The 19,794-nt window shown below is 42.1% G+C and overlaps 1 protein-coding gene across 6 annotated transcripts in view; it reads left to right on the forward strand.

Moving 5' to 3' along the window:
• The window catches only part of TTC3 (tetratricopeptide repeat domain 3), a 107,075-nt gene that overhangs the window by 14,265 nt on the left and 73,016 nt on the right, over positions 1–19,794 (forward strand). For 2 of the 6 annotated variants that reach the window (XM_053916977.2, XM_053916981.2), the window contains exons 1-2: positions 12,698–13,116; positions 17,839–17,893. Coding sequence is in view for 1 of the 6 variants with exons in the window: in XM_053916974.2 (XP_053772949.1) it covers positions 681–734; positions 1,842–1,962; positions 3,658–3,743; positions 4,996–5,090; positions 6,222–6,284; positions 17,839–17,893 (474 nt within the window). In the remaining 5 variants the exon portion in view is untranslated. Of the gene's footprint in view, positions 1–680; positions 735–1,841; positions 1,963–3,657; positions 3,744–4,995; positions 5,091–6,216; positions 6,285–12,697; positions 13,117–14,607; positions 14,880–17,838; positions 17,894–19,794 lie in introns of those variants that run through there. The other 4 variants (XM_053916979.2, XM_053916990.2, XM_053916974.2 and 1 more) reach the window with 3 other exon arrangements.

The raw sequence follows: 19,794 nt of genomic DNA on the forward strand, positions 1-19,794 counted from the left end.
ATCAGGTAGACATTTCTTCATTGAGAACCATTTGATAATTTCTCTTACTTCAGTTGATTATGGAGCCAAGAGTTTTTCTTGGTATTACTCTGATTGTAAACTTAAAATTTATTATTATTATTTTTTAAGATTTTATTTATTTATTTTTAGACAGAGGGGAAGGAGGGAGAAAGAGAGGGAGAGAAACATCAATGTGTGGTTGCCTCCCATGTGTCCTGCACTGGGGAACCCTGCTTGCAACCCAGGCATGTGCCCTTGCTTGGCATCAAACCAGCGACCCTTTGATTTGCAGGCTGGTACTCAACCCACTTCGCCACACCAGCTAGGGTGTAAACTTAAAATTTAGAAAGGGCACTTAATGTTTATTTCCTGCTGGTAATCCTTTGCAGTAACTTACATCAGCAGTATATTTTTATTTAAAAATTTAGGTGTAATTAACATTAAAATTCATACATTTAGAAGTTATACTAAATCATTTTATCATTAGAACTCAATGTAAGACTATTTCTGAATTCTTGTTTTAGGGTCCTAAGAGGTAAATTAAGCATGATACTGTATGTGAGAAGTGGATTACTATATACATATATATTTCTAAAATGTAGTATTTTGTTGTGCATTGAGAAATTCACGTATAATTGACTGAATAAGGAAAAAATGTGCTTTGTACTTTTTCTTTACAGAACGATTCATTCTTTATTGGAGACTTACTGCAAATTGGTTATAAAATAGAAAACGTAAGTGTTAAACCCAGGAATCCACCATAGTCTCTTAGTAAATGGCAGTTGCCTCACTGCTCATTGCCCATGTCTGGGTCCACAGAGTCAATTTTTTTTTAAAGATTTAAAAAATATATTTATTTTTAAAGAGACGGAGAGAAACATCAATGTGTGAGACATACAGTGATTGGCTGGCTCTCGCATGCCCCCAATTGGGGACCTGGCCTGCAACCCTGGCATGTGCCCTGACTGGGAATCGAACCTGTGACCCTTTAGTTCACAGACTGGTACTCAATCCACTGAGCCACACTAGTCAGGGCTCAGTGTTTTATGTGTAGCACCTAGTATAATTCTGAGCCTCTTTTACAAGTTGATTCTTTTTTTCTCTTTTAGATTATTTATCTGACATGTCCTCACGAATGAAATTATTAGGTCCCCAATATGAACATGTTTTGCTCTATAATTACTAGAAAACCTTCATACAATGATAAACCAATTTTTAGTGCTGTCAGTAACATAAGCACCTACATATTTCCTTTAAGCCTGCCATCAGCATTGATAACTGATAACTCTACTATTTAATTTCTGAAGTCATTTCAGACCCTAAAAGTATGAATGATGATTCTGTGAAGATCATTTCACTGAGTGCTCATTTGCACAGGCACATGTTTACCTCCTGTTCTTCTATTTGCCACAGACCATTTAAAATACATAATTCCCTGGGTGAACCTTAATGTATACCTTAAACCTTGAGGTCGGGATGCAAGTCCCAGTTTAGATGAGACCTGAGACCCCACGTTTATCTTGTATTACTGTACTCTTCTGCGGCCCAAGGTTGCCCCTGGCTGGGTGTGAGGCCTTAACGGTCAGGCCTGGAGTCATTGCAGAAGCGTCTGGAGCTCTGAGGGTGACCCGGGGCTGCCTGCCATGTAACACACTTGAGTCCAGGGCATCTGTTAACTTGTATGTTGGGGTCCAGCCATTCTAGGTTCTGCACAAGAGTAATAAAAAGTGAGGTTCCAAGTTTTCTCTTGAGAATCCGAAATATTAGATACATTTATAATGCTACATGTGAATTTAGAATTAATACCATAATCACATTCTCTGTCCCTGTTTTTGAAACAGAAAATGTTGGCAATTGAAGAAGCTTTGAATTGGGTGAAATACATAGGCGATGAAACAGTTCTACACAAATTAGGAGCAGTTGACAATTGTTGGCCTATGTTAAGTATTTTCTTTACTGAATGTAAGTATAAATACTTTAAATTGTTACTTGACTCAGTTTTTAAAGGTATTATTGGGAAATGGAACGTGTAGTTGTAATTTATTACTTATCTTAGGATTTTAAAAAATGTTTTTCGCTGAGTAAGAGAAAAGCCTGCAGAAGAGAACTTTAAGTTTGTAGTTACTTTTCTTCATTCCCTATCTTAATGATTTCTCTGACATTATATATTTTAACATTTTACCTAATAGATGTCATAAGTTATTATATATAATACCCAGAGAAAGGGACTACACCTGGGGCCTTGTGTATTCTTACTAGTAAGAGAAATAAGTAATGCAGCAAAGATTATAATTTTCATTTCCCTGATGAATCTGTTATTCTTATGTATGATGAAACTGCTTATATATATTTCACTTTGTGGAATACTTTTCCCTAAAGTATTTGAGTGTTAGCAGTGTTTTTATACTATAGTTGTAAGAATCTTGAAACAGGGAATATTTGGTTCTTTAGTAGATGTTGGTAAGGATTTGTCATTTCCAGTGAGAAGAAGGCAAATTTTGTACCATCTAATTATTAGAGAGAAATTACAATTAAACATGAAGACAGGCTCTTCTGATGGGTTTTCTAGACACTGGGCTGTATTAACATGGGTCTCCCTGTTCTAGAAAGCTTTACTGTAGTTACAGGCTAGATTTAATGGTAGAAGTAGAGGACCAGTATCATCTAGTAGCTCACCATGTGGGCTCGCCCTTGACTCACTGCTGTTCTCTCTTCTTTGTAATATCCCTGCAAGATAGCAGTTGTTATCCCAATTTTAGGAATGAACAAACTAGTAAGACTTTGAGAGGTGAAGTGATACTTCTGCAGTCTAGTAACTAGGAGAAGCCAGATGAGAAGTCGCCTCTTTTTGATCTTAAAGCCCCGATTTTCATACTATAATCTTACTCTGTCCCTTAGTGTTATTTTACTGCCCAAATGCTTCTTGAATCTTAAGTTTTAGGTGAATGTGTTTGTGTACAGGTATAACTACATTTTTGTTGCAATAAAATTATTACTATTATTAAAATTATTATTGTTATTTACCACTTTAGAAAAACCTGTTATATTGTATAGAATAGGTTAAAATACAGTAAATGAGGTCTGGTAAGTTTTGGTTATTGCTTCAGCATTTTAATTAGTTTATTATATTTATATAAGAATAGTTTTTCAAATAGTGACTCATTTTAACATTTTATTCATGAGAGTCAAATGTTGAATTAAGACATTTAAATTCTTCATTTGTTATATTAAATACTTCTTAGAAAGTTGTTTTACAGGATTTTTTTTCAGACATTTTATTGAACATGGTGCCAGGTACACCATAGGTACTCAAATATATTTGTCGAAATGACTTGAGTAATTATGAAGCTCATTGGGAGTATGTTATGATAGAACATTTGCTATAACTACAATTAGAACCAGTGTAGTAATAAACAAGTGTTTTTTTAATGCTTGAAATAAAACTGATTAGATCCATAGCAAGCAATGAACCTGATATTATCAGTTGTTTATTTTCAAATATATTATTTGATACATGTAAAAAGAGGACAAGAAATTTGTTATTTAGAAAGTATAATAAAATAATGGACTTTATGAACTCACCTGAGAATTAGAACATTAACAATACTGTGTTTTTTAAACAAATGTTCTCTAACTCTCTCCTAAAATAAAATTTAGACAAGTATCACATAACTAAAGTTGTGACAGAAAACTGCAATATTCTTGAAGAATTTAAAAGGCAAAATTGTACAGAGTGTTTAGAGGTAAGAATAAATATTTACTTGTAAGTATATTTTAAGATTTGCTTATTAGAACTTTTATTAACATTCAGAAAGTTCAGTACTACTGCTATCTGGCAATATATAAGGAACTACTATAAAATTCAATAACATGTTTGAGGGAAATTTTATTAAGTTTTGATTAGAATATTTATTTTTTTGGAGGAGGAAAATAACATCTTGATCAGAATTTTCTGATGTTACAGACTTTAAAAGACTTAATCATCCTCTGGCTGGTGGGGCTCAGTGGACTGAGCACAGGCTGCGAACCAAAGGGTTGCCAGTTTGATTCCCAGTCAGGGCACATGCCAGGGTTGCAGGCCAGGGCCCCAGTGAGGGCCATGTGAGAGGCAACCACACATGGATGTTTCTTTCCCTTTCTTTCTCCCTCCCTTCCCCTCCTCTAAAAATAAAAAAAAAATTTTAAAAAGAGTTAATCAAAAACTGAAATTTTATTTTTTTAAATTAAAAGGCGTGTAATTAGTTGAGTAAATATGATTTCTTTGGTAACAGCCTTATTGAGATGTAATTCACATGCCATACAATTGACTCAGTTAGATGAATTTAACTAAAAATTTAAAAAAGGATTTAAGAGAGTAATGCTCTTGAATTCTCTAAAGCCATTGATGTGACCCAATTTATTTTAGTTAATTTGTTTATTTTGAATATTTGAGTGTTTGAAATGAAGTTTTAGTTGTATCTGGAGGATCTTTGATTTTCTTTTGATTTCATTCTTGCTTACTTAGTTGCCTCTTTATTTTGTCAATGAGTCTAATCAATGTGGCCTGCATGTGTTATTGATTTATATATTGTTTTATAAGCACTCAGGTTCATTGAACAATATCACATTATCACATTTTCTAACCTAAAATTAAATTTTTACCTTGTATCTATGTTTTCCCCTCCATACGGCAGGCGCTCAGTAAGGTTTACATAAAGCGGGCCTGCCAAGCAGTGTGCGGAAGGGAGTCAGTTGGGAGCAATCACTTATAATGTGATGGCTTTGTTTTCTCTTTAAAATTCCTGTAACAAAGCTAGCACTGAGTCATTAGGTACAAGTTTCTTTAAATGTACACACCAAAATATTGAGTATTGATTTCTCATTTTCTGCATGAATAATTGCCCAGGTTGTTTCTGATACCAAGGGTAGAAACCCAGGTCCACTTTTGCTAGGTACGGGGGCTCCTGATTGTCTTTGCATTTGATTGACGGGTCTTCTTTCACCTTGGTTTCTCAGCAAGGAGAAGTCATGAAAATGAAAGGAAATGAAGAGTTTTCCAAAGAAAGATTTGACGTAGCTATTGTCTATTACAGCAGAGCCATTGAATATAGGTAAGAGGTAAACGGAACAATGAAATCCTTTTTATGTGGCAGATAAGTTAGAATTCTGGTCAGGGAAAAAAAGGATGAGGCATTGAGGAGCATCTTTAACTTGCTCTGCAGATGAGTTTCCCACCTGTAGGCATTAGAAGCGTAAGAGATGGTCTGAGTGTACGAACTCAGTCAGACAGTAAAACTGAAGGAAGTCGGGTACAATTGTGAATTTGGTTCTGCCTGCCTTCGTTTTCTTTCAAGCTGTCAATAAAGACTTACGTTCTTTCTTGTTTTCATTTTGCCTTCAACTAATTTCGTCCAAATTATTAACTGATAGTTACTAATACTTAAGATGTCACCCCTTCAGAGATTTTTGCTTTCTAAGAGGGAACTTTTAAAAGATAAGAATTGGACTTGTTGAGAGAATGCCAGTGTTCTCTCTGTCTCGCCTTTTATTTGCTCAGCGGGTAGAATTTGGTAGTGTTTCTGCAAGCGCTGCTTGGCTCCTGGGACACCTTCACCGGGCCACCTAATACTGTGGCAGCCACGGGAGGGTGTGCTGTAGACAGCGTCCCTTGTTCCTCCCTTGCCAGTCTCCTCGGGGAATGAGCCAAGCAAGGCAGCACGGCATACACCTGAAAGGCTGCTGCTTGGTTCTTCTGAGGAGAGGGTGGAGGAAAAGAACAGTAGGTTCTACCACCCACGGCCAGATAAGACTGAAGAGGGGAGAATTTGAAGTGAAGCTGTTCAGTGACCCTTCCAGTTTACAGACTTCCTGCGAGTTCTTCGTCAAGGTGGTGTAGTCCTGACTTACATATGTAATTCTGTCCTCTACAAGTATGCATACTTGCAGTGCTAGCTTTTCAGCCTGCCCCATCTGACTCTGGCCACCGCTCTGTGAGCTGGGCGAAGATAGCGGCAGTCTATATGTTGCACACAGGGAAGTCAAAGATGATTTGAGCAGCTGCTCAGGTCGAAAGTGAAGGAACCAGGACTTAACCGGTTAGGGTTCCCAGTCCTGTGTTCTTTCTGCTCTGCCATACAGATGTAAAGTTTTTGAAAATTTTTCCATGCCTTGTGTTTTCTGTATGATTTTTGTTTGTTTCATATGTAATTTGCATTACTGATTAAATGTTATTTCTTTTAAAGTCCCGACAACCACCTTTTTTACGGTAACCGAGCTCTTTGTTTCCTCCGCACTAGACAGTTCAGGTAAGTCGTTGCAGTGTCCCGGTCACTGAGCTGTTAGGTTGAATGCCCGTGTCGGAAAAATATTTCTCTTTTGCAGGTATGCAAGAAAATCCTCCAATAGCTTTTTGGCAGAAATAGTTCAATGGTTTAAAAAAGAACTCTGTAAGCTGTATATGGTAATGGCAGTGACAGCAGTAGCTATTTTGATGGTATGGGTAACACGTTATGAATTATTTTAAGTACTTTACATGTGTCACTTAATTCTCACAGTACCCTTAGCAGATAGGGAATGTTGTTCTCCACACTTGTATTTGGACAGACTCTTCCCATTAGTAAGTACTGATGTCAGGGTTTGCACACAGATCTCACCTGATGATGGCGAAGTCTGTGTTTACACCATCTGTGATATATTACCTTTTTTTGCTCTATTAGTTCTATAGTTCTGGAAGAATTTTTGTTGTGTTTGTTTCCTCCATCCTAGTATGAAATAATTAAGTAAATGTCTTTCATAAGTGAAAAAGAAATTTAATGGTTTAAGAATGGAAGTGAAATCATAATTCATCCTTAGTTCCTAATGTCAAACCAAGCTTTTATTTATTAGTTGAGAAATACTGTTAACACTATGCCATGAGTTTGTTTTCCCTCAGTTTAAAAACCTTAGGACATAAATGATTAAGCATTAATACTGAGCAGAGTAGGTGGTTTGGTTTAATTATGTCCTGCCTTGCTGTAAGGTTAGGGTGGCTTCAAGAATACATCCACTCAGTAGAAGAGTATTAAAAACAAAACAAACCAAAAAACCAGGTTAGAGCCTGAGATCCTCATAATAGGCATGAGGTCCTGCTTAGTTACTAATTATAACCCATATTGGTGTCTGACCTTTCCACAGAGAGGTCAAAATAAAAAGAAAATTTGACAAGTTATCTAATTCCCTCTATCCATGGAGAAAAAGGACACCAGTTGCTTAGGTGAAACAGTGTTTTTCTGGTGTTTGCGTCTGGAAGAAACTTCTTACATGGTTTACAAGTAATACAAATTGAGTGATGGGGTAGAGAAGAACCTCAGCAATATCTTGTTCATAAAAGAAAAAAAACTCCCTGAAAGTGCTCTCTGGGGTTTCATAATTTGTGACATTTTCTCGTGAAAGCAGTTAGTGTTGGTTGTATTTCAGTGCAACTGCTTATGTTGAGACGTGATGGGGAGTGGGAAAGATAGAATGTTCCAAGTTTGTAGCTTTTAAAAATAACATTTATCATGTTTTTCTTTTACCATAAACAGAAAACATTCTCATGGTAGAAAATGTGGAAAATACAAGAGTGTAAAAAGAAGAAAAGTGTAAGCGAGGCTGTCTAGAGTGGAGGAAGGGGACAGGCTTGGTGCGGTCTTTGTCACTGCCCCCACCTTCCACTGTGCTGATGAGGAAGGGGCTGTAGCTGGCTTTAGGTTACTGCCTCTGGTTAGGTGCAGAATCGCAGATGTCCTGTGCTATTTGAAGGTGCATCTGTGTGCTTTGACCATGAATAGGTCGGCAACTTGGCTAGCTTCTTGTGAAAATCAAGGTGTCTAATCTGAAACTGTGAGTGGGCACAAGGTCATTCACTCTGCATAAAGGAGCTTCGAGAACTGAGAGACAGACCAGGGTGTTTCTGCCCTCTTTGCTGAGCACTGAATGCTAGACAACTCAAGGGGAGCCTCCTCAAACTCTGCTGCAAAGGAGGTGCATCAAAGTAAAAGTACAGAAGCCAAATATCCTGGTGAGGTCAAGGTCTAGAGCAGGGTTGTGCATCCATCCTTGTGCTGCCTTCCCAACAGTCTGGCTTGTGGTTCTGTACCACTCAGGTTTTCATTAGAAGCAGGTCCGCAGCATCTTCTTAGGCAATAACCAGCATGTATCGGATGCCTCTTCAATGTCAGAATCCTTATGCTGCACTGGTTTTGCTGGTGTTTCCCACCTTCTCGCATGTTGTTTACACGGCTTGCTAGTAATGTAGGCATAATTTTTTCTGAGTCCCATGTTACATAGAACTCCTGATCAAGAGAGCAGACAGTGTGACTTCAGAAAAGAACATGTTGCCAGAAGTGCCACTGACATAGGAGGACAAGTGTCTGTCAGCTTAGTTACCAAGATTGTGATGCTTTGAAGCTCTCACATCCAGGGTTTGGCAGACCTGTCATGGGAGTCTGGCTGAGCCCCAGGGACAGGTGGGGCTGTTTGGAGCACTTTGCACATTCTGATTCACAAAACCCTGACAGCCCTACGTGAGACAGGTGCTTCTGTCTCTTTGTAAGTGAGGGGCCAGGGGAGGTCGAGCAAGTGTCCGTGGACACTAGGTGAATGTGATGGAGCCAGTGTTAGACCCAGGCAGCTTGGACTTAGAGTCTTTATTAATTCCCACAGGAAGGTAGTGATAGAATCCAAGGGCAATGTGAAAGGTGAAAAAAAATTAAATGGTCCAAATAGTCAATAAATATGATTATCCTTGCAGGATACGCAGGTGAAAAACTTGCGTCTCTCTTTCATACCCGTCAGATTGGCAAAAGTTTTAAAAACTCATTACACCAAGTGTTTGAGAGGATGTGGAACACAGGGAGCTCGCGTTATCGGCCGGAGGAAGTGCAGGCCGGTGCCCTCACGTCGGAGAGCAGTGTGGCAAGGTGAAGATGCCCGTCCTCTGCAGCTCCCGCCAGACCGTCAGACGCGTAGCTGAGAAGAGCTGTGCGAGGCTTCACTGTGCCGTTGTTTGTAAGAGTAAAGAGTGGAAACAACCTGAATGTCCATCCGTAAAGGAGTAGATACATCAGTTACGGTGTATGGTATATTCATACAATGGAAACCTATGCGGTTGTTGAAATGAATGCAATGTTGAGTGAAAACGCACGTTGCAGAATGATTTCTATGGTTTGATGCCATTTATATAATTTTAAAAAATGCCAAATGATAAGCATCTTTATAAGCATCTTAGCATCTCAGTATGTATTAATGTTTTAAAACACATGGGCACTTGAAACACCAGGGGAGTGGCTATCTCAGGTGGAAGGGAACAGGGCCAGAGATGGAAGAATGGTACACAGTGGATGCGAACTGTAGTAGACTTCTGCCAAAAGATCCGAAGCAAACGTGGCAAAATGTTAAGATCCGGCTAAGCCGGTACATGGGTGTTCATTATGTTAATGTTAATATCTATACTTTCATGTACACTTGAAATATTTGATAAAAAGCAACACTGTAATTAAAAATGCACATGGTAAGAAGAAAAAAGGAAAACAAAAACAGATCACGAAATATCAAGGACGAAACAAGTGAAACATAATCTTGAGAGAAATCAAAGGAAGATCAACAACAAGGAGCCCGTAGTGAGGGATGTGTGAGGAAAACACTCCCTTCAGAAAGGGTCAGAGTTGCGGTGGCGGTGTTAAATGCCAGCCAGGCACACAGTTTGTAAATCAGACCACCTGTTGGTGAATGTAGGTGAGCTGGTCAGAACCCTTCTCACTCACTCGTCCAGGTCTGCGGACCACTTGGGAATGTGGGGAATGGGGTTGGAGTGAAGGGGGGATGGTGGCAGTATGCTGTCCCCTCTCACAGCTTGTCCCTGCAGAATCCTGCAGCCTGAGGGACGAGTGCTGTGTATCCTAGAACCTGTGGCTTGGTGTTCTGGAAGCTCACTTTTCAAATACAGTTTGGAAGTTAAAGGGCATTTTAGAATGGTAGTTGTGACTGAAGTAATTCAAAATTTTCAGTTTAGAGGAAAATATGGAAAAAGGAATTAGGCACATCTATAGCTTTCGTAGTTACAGTAGCTATGCAAGGTGTAAGGTTAGGCTTTGCCTAGTTAATGTTTAATTCATTCTTGTGGGAATCAGATGTAGAAAGTCAAATTCTTCGGAGGGAATATGATAAACTATACAGGGAACTGTAGTGAGAAAGGGGAAGCTTAGCCCTGGATGAATTTGAATTACTTTGGAAAATTATGGAGTTTTTAAACTTGGTATTTACTTTGACCTTTTCATATTTAATTACCCATCATATAATATTGCTTCTATTAGATCCCAAGTTGTGATTGATAGCAGGCAGATAGTTTAAAGGATAGCATCTCTCCCTGCTTCCCCTCTCCTGAATTTCTTCAAGGCCAAAGGTATAAATCAACTCCATTGAATGATCTGTGAGTTTTTTTAAATCCTAGTTGGTTTGGTGAATTATTTCTCACCCTGCTTTCTTACCTGCATGGTCTTTTTATTTTCATTTACAAGCTGTTGAAGTTGTTTTTTCAGTCTTCTTTGGAGTGCACCCACTTTTTAAAAAAGCAGGTGACAAATGCAGATTGAAGAACGTTAAGAGCACAGAAGGACAAACTGCAAACTCGCCCAGCTCAGACCTGTGTATATTTCCACACTTTATGCACATATAAGTAGTATTAAGTTGAACCAAATGAAGTTGCCATTTTTATGGCTGATTGAATATAGGTTGATTGCACTCGGTTCAGTGTAAAAAGTATGTATGTCTTTTTTTTTTTTAACATGGACAGGAGCGTACTGTGTGCACTGTACACCTTTCTTCATATTTAAGTCTTGGAGCTTGTTCCATGTCAGTATACATAAAGATCGACCCTTGTTCTCCTTCATGGCTGCATAACCCTTTATTCCGTGGATTACGTATTCTTCCAGCTTCAAAATGTTACGTATCACTCTAATGATTATCCCTTTGTGTTCTGTACTCAGGTGCAAGTATACCTGTAGGATAATACAACAAAACAAAAACGGGAGTTAGATGTAATCTGACTCGGATGAAAGAACATCTGTAATTTTAATTCCAGAAACTAACGATTTAAAAACTATTTATTTAGGCAATGGTATCGGTCACTGCACATTTGGCAGTGACCGACCATTATTACATCTGACTCCCGTTTTTGTTGTGTTGTAAGAGCTAGAACCTTGGGGAGTAGTACTGTTACTTCTTTGTTGGTCAGGGCAGGCCCTGAAATAATAAGTCTTATGACTTGCAGAGTTCTTACATATTGTGGTTTGAGGGGGGCAGTAGCATTTATTTCCCCTCCCAAGTCCAGAGCCAGTCAGGAGATGGGAGCTGAAGACAGGCCGGTGGTGATCCAGCCTCACCCCACTACTGCAACAGTTGCTGGAGAACCGGGCCTGAAGTCGGACAGCCGGACGACTCCTTACTCACCCGCGGTTGCACACAGAACCGGGCACCAGGGACCCTTGTGAACTTTGCAGCTTGGAGGAAGAGGAAATCTGGTGTTAGTTAGGTCGGGGCTTAAGATGACATCCCAAAGTGAGACGAAGAGGCTACGCCACCTGTGATTAGTGCCCCTCCCCGGCCATCTAACCGCCTGCGGAAAGTTAGGGATGGGGGGAGAGATTATTGTAGCAAATCCACATGGAAGCTTGGAGGAGCGATAAGTTATCTACTAACATTTTAGGGCAATATGTATCATATTGCTTACGAGGAAATAGGTGCTGGGGCTGAAGAGGACGCTTTCCCATGGTGTGTAGTGAATTGGAGCATCGGTGCTACAGTTCTCTTCTGACCCTGTGCCCAGCCCTCTCACCACAAGGTCACGTAGTCTTGGGAGTTGCCCTGTGTTCAGGGATGTCATTACCCCGCAGGTCCCGGGCTATAGTGGCGTTCACACCATGCAAGGGAGTCCACCCACTGCTTTAAAAGGAGCAGAATGTGGTCATATGGTAATCAGTGTGAGAATATGTTAGTATTATACATTTCTTCATTAAATACTGTGGTATTTATGTGATAATTACAATTGGTAATCACTGATGGTCAGATGTAGTATACATATTACAATAAACTATAGTATAATATACATTCAATAGATATTACTGGGGTTCTGTTTATGGTCAGGTCAGAAATGAACACAAGCCCTTCCAGACAGCGGGACCCCAGTGTGACGGCCCATGCGGGGGGATTAGTGGTACACCGGGTGGCCCGAGTACAGAGGATGAGGGAGGGTCGTGTAGTCTGCCCGAAAGCTGTCAGCCTTAGGGGAAGAGAAAGATTTAAAGCCGAAGGGGGACGGCGTGGTCAGTGCCCTGAAGTCAGTCTGGCTGCGGTAGGAGAGTGTGCGGGGGCGCAGCGGGACGGGGTTGTGGGGGCGGGTTAGGAGGCTGATGCGGCCCTCCAGGCCAGAGAGGATGGTGGCTCGGAGGGTGGAGTCAGTGGGAATGGAGAAAATATTTTGGAGGTAGAATGAGCAGGTTGCGTACCGTCTGGTTTTTGGACCTATTCTGAGGCTCCCGTCCTCCACAGCCTCACCGGCTCGGGGGCCCACTCCCGACACGGGGCCCTGGGAGGGAGGTTGGCAGGCAGTAGGCCTTGCCCTCACTCTTGGACGTTCTGTGCTGCAGGACCGTCCAAATGGGGATGTTGTGCAGGCCGCGAGGTGCGTGGCTAGGGCCTCCCCGGATAGCTGTGGACAAGACGCATGGTGGGGACACAACCTAGGTGAAGCTGTAGGAGAGGGGAGATGCGCACGGAAAGGGCGGTGGGCCTTCACGGCTCCGGAATCGCTGGAGTGTTGCAGGAATGACAGCCTGCCCGCAAGGCCTGGTATGATGTAATCGGAGGTGGGGCTTCGAGCAGACCCCCGGACAGTGCTGACGTGTAGCCAGGGGTGGGACCTGCTGGGCTAGAGCAAGCGCGCTGAGACTAGGGTTGCGCAGTTGGGAAAGGATGAGCTCGCGTTGAGAGGCTGCCCATGGGCAGCCTCTGGGCTCCCAAGAAAGCTCAGTGCGGCCTCATGGCGGCAAGGGTGGGCCGCAGTACCTGCCACTGCTGAGAAGCCGAATGGACTTCGGACTTAGTGTCGTGGACGCAATTCAGGTACCAGAGGGGACCCGTGCTAGTGAGAAGCTTGGAAGCGAAGCTGGGTAGAACAGGTTGAAATATGGGATGGAGGACATGGAGACAGCTAGTATAGGCAGCTGTTAGAGGTGTCTGGGGAGAGCAAGGCAGTGAAGAACAGAAAAGGTATGCAATTTTATCTGCAGCGATCCCCAACCATTTTGGCAGCAGGGACGACGCAGTTTCATGGAAGATGGGGTGCGGGGTGAGGGGGTGGAGATGGAGCTAAGATGCGCTTTGCTAGCTCGCCCGCTGTGGTTGGATGAGGGGGAGACGGAAGGCGGAGCTCGGGCCTGATGAGCTCACTACCCGGGTTCCGACTGGCGGCGGAGTGGTACCCGTGCGTGGACCCCCGTTTCCGACAGGCCGCAGATTGGTGCCCATTGGCGGACCCGTCCCCACTGCCCGCAGATCGATACCCGTTCTCAATCCCATTTCCAACAGGCTGTGGACTGGTACCTGTGTGCAGACCCCGTTTCCGACAGTCCACGGACTGGTACCCGTTCGCGGACCCCGTTTCCGACAGGCCGCGGACTGATACCCGTTCGCGGACCTCGATTCCAACAGGCCGCGGATCGATACCCGCTCTCAATTCCGTTTCCGACAGTCCACGGACTGGTACCCGTTCGCGGACCCCGTTTCCGACATCCCGCGGACTGATACCCGTTCGCGGACCTCGATTCCAACAGGCTGCGGATCAGTACCCATTGGTGGACCAGTCCGCGACTGGCCGCGGATTGGTACCCATTTGCAACTCGTTTCGGACGGGCCGCGGATCACTATCTGTTTGCGGCCCGTCTCCTGACAGGCAGCTGGCCGGTATTAGGGTGTTTTGGCTACAAAAAACAGAAGACGGATTGAACTGGTTTAAATGGTGACATAAACTGACCGTATTCAGGAGTTCCAGAAGATGGTGGCTGACAGTGTCGTCGAAGACCTGGTATTTTTCCAGGCAGCTGCGTGACCCGGGTGTCCTGCTGCCACCTATGGGTGTCGGGATGCATTACAGTCTCCAGCGGAAACATGACTTGTCTGTAATCTTCAAAAAATATATACTGGAAATGTAAATTCAGGCCACGGGCCAGTACCCATTCGCAGACCCCGTTTCCGACAGGCCGCAGATCGGTACCCGTTTGCGGACCCGTTTCCGACAGGCTGCGGATCGGTACCCGTTCATGGACCCCATGCCAGAGAGGCGACGGATCAGTACCCATTTGCGGCCCGTTTCGGACAGGCTGCGGGTCAGTACCCGTTCGAGGACCCCATGCCCGACAGATTGTGGGCTGGTACCCGCTTGCGGCCCGTCTCCTTACAGGCAGCTGGCCAGTATTAGGGTGTTTTGGCTGCAAAAAACAGAAGACGGATTGAACTGGTTTAAATGGTGACGAAAACTGACCGTGTTGAAGAGTTCCAGAAGATGGTGGCTGACGACGTCATTGAAGACCTGGTATTTTTCCAGGCGGCTGCGTGACCCGGGTGTCCTGCTGCCACCTATGGGTGATGGGATGCATTACAGTCTCCAGCGGAAACATGACTTGTCTGCAGTCTTCAAAAAATATATGCTGAAAATGACCATTCATAAGCCTATAGGTTGAATTTTCGGAAACCAAACAACAGTCACTAGCGTCCAGATCACAGCCGCAGTCCCCCCTGAAGTCAGTACCCACCTCCTCCCCCAGGATGTCTCCGGTAGTGACTGCCAATGCCATCGGTGATTTTTGCGCAATATAAACAGTCATACAGTATGTGCTCTTTTATGTTTGGCTTTCAGCATTGTTTTTGAGATCCGTATTGTTGTATGTAAAGTTACATAAAGTGTTCATCAATTGCATGAATATACCAGGTTTTATCCATTCTCCTGTTGATGGACATTTGGGTTTCTAATATTTGGCTTTTATAGGTGGCGTCATTGTGAACCTATATACTCACTTTTGTTGAGTGTATAATCAGGGACAGGATATGCTTATGTTCAGCTGTAGTACTCAAGTCCCAATGTGTTTGTATGATTTTATGCCCCTGCCAGCAGCCTACGAGAGTGTCAGTTCCACATCCTCACTAACACTTGACTCTTCTGAGTTACTTCATTGAGCCTCTCTGGTGGTTGTGTAGTGATGTAGTGCTGTGATTTTAATTTGTATTCCCTTAAGTTGAGCATCTTTTCATCTGCTTATTGACTACGTGGGTTTTCTTTTACCGTTAAGTGCCTGTTAGGATTTTGAGTTGAATGTCTTTATTTATTAGTTATTTTTTTTAAATTATGGGTATGAGTCATTGTCACACATGAGTCACACACATCTTCTCACACTCTGGCTAGCTTTTCTACTCTGGATGTTCACACAGCAAGCTACTACTTTCAATGTAGTGCAGTGTGCCAGCCGTTTCCTTTATGGTAGGCATTTTCTGTGTCTCTAGTCTCCGCCAACTCAAACGGCACCGCAGCGTTGTGTTTGTTCTGCCATCTGGATTGTTTAACTTTGGGGTTTAGGTCTGTAGTCCATCTGGAGGTGATGTCTGTACTTCGTGTGGGGTGGGTGCCTGTCCCGTGGACTCAGCGCCATTTGAGAGTGGTTTTCTCTGTACTGCAGAGTTTCCTTTGTCGTGTAGATCAGGTGACTGGAGGTGAGGACCTGTTCCTGATTTCTGTATCTGCTCCTGTTGGTCAGCTCATCTATCTTTAGCTTTTTCTTGTTTGAAATTGCATATACACCTTTTTACTGGGTGTTATTTCGTTGTAGTATAAGTTACCTAATTTTGTTCTTGTAATCTATTTTTAACAGTGATGAGCTAGTGGAGAGAGGGGATTACAGGAACTACTATAAAGGACACATGGACAGAATCGAGGGGGAGGGTGGAGGTGGGTTCGGCTGGGGTGGGGTGGAGGGATGGGGAGAAAAGGCAGACAACTGTAATTGAATAACAATAAAAATTAAAAAAAAAAAAGAGTGATGAGCCCTCTCAGGTATCATTGGCCAGCACTAGGTCACATGTCTACACCTAAGCCAATCAGTGCAAGGGAGAGTGGCTGTTGCCATGATTGGATTAAACTAGTTAGGAATTATCTCTGGATCTTGTAGTGGTAAGGTAGACACAAGGAAAGGCTAGTAATCAGGTGGTGGGGGGAATAGTTGTTGGGTAGGCTACTAACAGTGTTTTCTCATGGTTTAAGATATATTTATTTTTGTTTTTTAAAGATGGGAGAGATGTGAGCATATTAAAAGTTGATGGGAGGTTGTACAACAGTGTGACTGTACTGAATACCACTTGAACTATACATTCAAAATGGTTCAAATGACACATTGTGTGCTATGTAAATTCACCATAATATGGAATGGATTCCTGAGGAGGAATTGTTAATATACAGGGGAGAAAAGGGAGAATTGATACTGTGAGAATGGACCGGGTGGAGAAAGCGGGCGCATAAGGTAGAGCATGAACACCTTTACTGCAACAGTACAGGAGAAAAGGTAGGGCTAGGTGGGGGTTTGTCCTTGGCAGTAGGAAATTGAGGGCTTTCTTTGATGTCTCCAGTTTGCTCTTTGAGCTCAGACCAGAGGTCATCTGCTGAGAGTGAAGGGAGTTTATTGGAAGTTTGAGGACAGGACATAAGATTTGAAAAGATCATCTCAAAATTAGAAAATGATTTCATCTAGTAGGATGTTTTAACATTGTTGAAGGCTCCTTCAGATTGTTTTAATCATGTATAATAGCTCTACCTGTCTACTCTGCTGTGTGATTTTCTCCAGCAATACTTAGCTCCCTAGATAAAGGCATGGAGAAAGCAGAAAGTGGGATTGATCCCAGAGTTGGGGCTTTGCCGCAGAGCCAGATGTGCACAAAGGGACGTAGGAGTATAAAGAATGACTAAGCGTGTGACCGTGAAGTGACTCAGGCTAGCTAAGTAAGGGAGTAAAAAAGCAAAGTGGTTAAGTCAGTGCATTGGGCACCCTGAGGAGATAGTAGGAATAGTTGAACAAGATGGAAGGAACTAGGTTATAGGGGAGAGTGGGATGCCTGAATCAGTGATTTTTGAGGTTGGAATAGTTTTGAGTGATAAGTTTTGGGGGACGGAGGGGGCAGTGGTAGATATCTGAGCAGGGGTGGAGGAGGAGGTCTTAGAAGGTAACCCAGGAAACTTAGTACTTGACAGTTTACAAGCACTGATTTAGTACCTTCCTCAAGAACTGTTACCCCTGTTTTAGATGAGGAAGCAGGTCCTAAGAGGTGAAGAACTTCCTAACAGCCCCAGTGAGAGTTAGTGACTGATTGGACTTCACTGTTTTACGTCCCAGCCTTCATGCTCTGCCCCCTATACCCTAGCAGAAGTGTTATGTGAGCGATCTGGGAGTTAGATTTCTGCAGATTGGAGGTCTTGCTGCTGTGCAAAAAACTATACAACTAATAACAAGAAGTTGGGCACAGATTAAAATGTAGGTAGGATATGTGCAGGAAATACTCCAGAAATAGGGAAAGTAGTTATTCCTGGGTAGTTGTGATCATGACTCTGGATGACTTTTCCCCGTGTTTTAATTTTCTGTGTTTTCCAAATTTCCTATAATGGATGTATATAGACTTTTAAAAATTAGAAAGTTAGTTTGTAACTAGATTATATATGGAAAATGCAAAAAGTACAAATAGAAATGCAATATAATACCGTTATTAAAATAAAAGTGTGAATATTTTATTTCCTGTTTTCCTTTTTAGAAATGCACTTGGTGATGGAAAGAGAGCCATTATTCTAAAGAACAACTGGACAAAGGTAGGTTACTCTTACATTTTACGTTGGCAAATAATGCCATACAGCTTGATGGGAAATGTGTTCAGGTCACAGGTCGTACGTTTGTATGTAAAAACGCTGGATAGGATGTGCAGGGTTCAAGAACGTGACAGGGACTCTTCAGTTCCACAGTCAGAAAGGAGACGGAGCACAGCAGTGAGGTTGCGTGCGTCTGAGGGGAGTAGGGTGCCTGTAGGGATCTTGACCTTGGGGGCACCTCACCCACTGAGATACCAGCATCTGCACACTGCGGCTGGGTTAAAGACCTGAAAAACAAAACTTAAAGCTCAGAAGGAACTGTAGGAGATGGTATTGTTCATAAATTCTTATACACAAATTAGTGAAGAAACATAAATTTGACTATATCAAACTTAAAAATCTTCTGTATGTCAAAAGACCCCATGAATGAAATAGTCTGGGAGGAGATAATTTGTCTTATATATGGCATATATAACTGATAGTGTTTATATCTGGAATGTGCAAAGACCTAAAATTAAAAACCCTGTAGAAATGGGCCAATACACAGGCATTTCACAGAAGAGGAGTTCTGAATGGGTAAAAGAAGTAAACTAAGCTCTGTTTCCCAGTAATTAAAACTGTACAGAGGCAGAAGAACGAAACCAAGAGAGCACATTGGAGAGCCTCTAAACAGACCCACGTGTACATGAGTAAATAAAACAAAGTGATACCATTTGGGCTCTTCAGATTGGCGCTAGTTAGCGAGATGAACAGCCCTGAGTGTGGGTGAGTGCGTGTACCAGCGGGAACGCCTCATAACCCAGTGGTGTCGAATTGGTTACAACCACCTAGGAGAGTACGGTGATGTGCATGTGCAGCGACTCCTAGGTTCTAAGTGTGTGCTCCCCACAAACAGTCGCACGTGCGCCCATGGTGGGGTGCACAAGGGCGGCCACTGTGACAGTGTTTTAATGGCACATCTGAATATTCATTAACAGAGCAGGGATGGACGTGGCTTTTAGACTTGATCCAGGTCATTACTATGATCTGTCTGATCTGTCTCTGTCTTTTTCCTTAAAGACTTTATTTATTTATTTATTTATTTTTAGAGACTGGGAAGGGAGGGGATGAGACAGAAACATCAATGTGTGGTTGCCTGTCATGCGCCCCCTACTGGCCCTGACTGGGAATTGAACCAGCGACTCTTTGGTTCACAGGCTGAAGCCAATCCACACTGAGACACGTCAGCCAGGGCAGAAGTTTTTAATTTTCACCAAGTCCACCTTGTCAGTTATTTGTTTTGTGGGTCATGCCTTTGGTGTCACATCTAAAAAGTCATCAAAACACCTAAGGTCACCTAGGTTTTCCCCTATGTTCTTGAGTAGGAGTTTTATGGGTTTGCATTTTCCATTTAGGGCTGTGATCCATTTTATGTTCATTTTTTGTGGAGGGTGGAAAGTCTGGATTCTTTTTTTTTTTTTTGCATGTAGATATTTATTTGTTCCAGCATCATTGTCGAAAAGACTATCTTTCCTCCATTGTATTGCCTTTGCTTCTTTGTCAAAGATAAGTGAACTATATTTATGTGGTTCACTCTTCTTTTAATTGAGATGTTTTGTGCTGATTGCAAAAATACTCTGTAGCCTAAAAATATTGGGTTGGTCAGAAAGTTCGTTTGATTTTTTTTCCTTATAACGGCTCTAGTAGAGCTTAGTTGTCTTTAACTTCATTTGAAACAATTTTGTTAAATTGCATTGTGACAGCTGTCATATCAGCATGCATTTAAACAAACTAATCAAAATTGGTGAATTTTTGTGTGGTCATTTTAATGTTGAATATGGAAAAATACACAACATTTTTGGCATATTTATACTTTATTATTTCAAGAAAGGTAAAAATGCAACTGAAATGCAAAAAAGAAAAAG

This window comes from Desmodus rotundus, chromosome 2, assembly GCF_022682495.2.
Source record: "Desmodus rotundus isolate HL8 chromosome 2, HLdesRot8A.1, whole genome shotgun sequence".
Taxonomy (NCBI): Eukaryota; Metazoa; Chordata; class Mammalia; order Chiroptera; family Phyllostomidae; genus Desmodus; species Desmodus rotundus.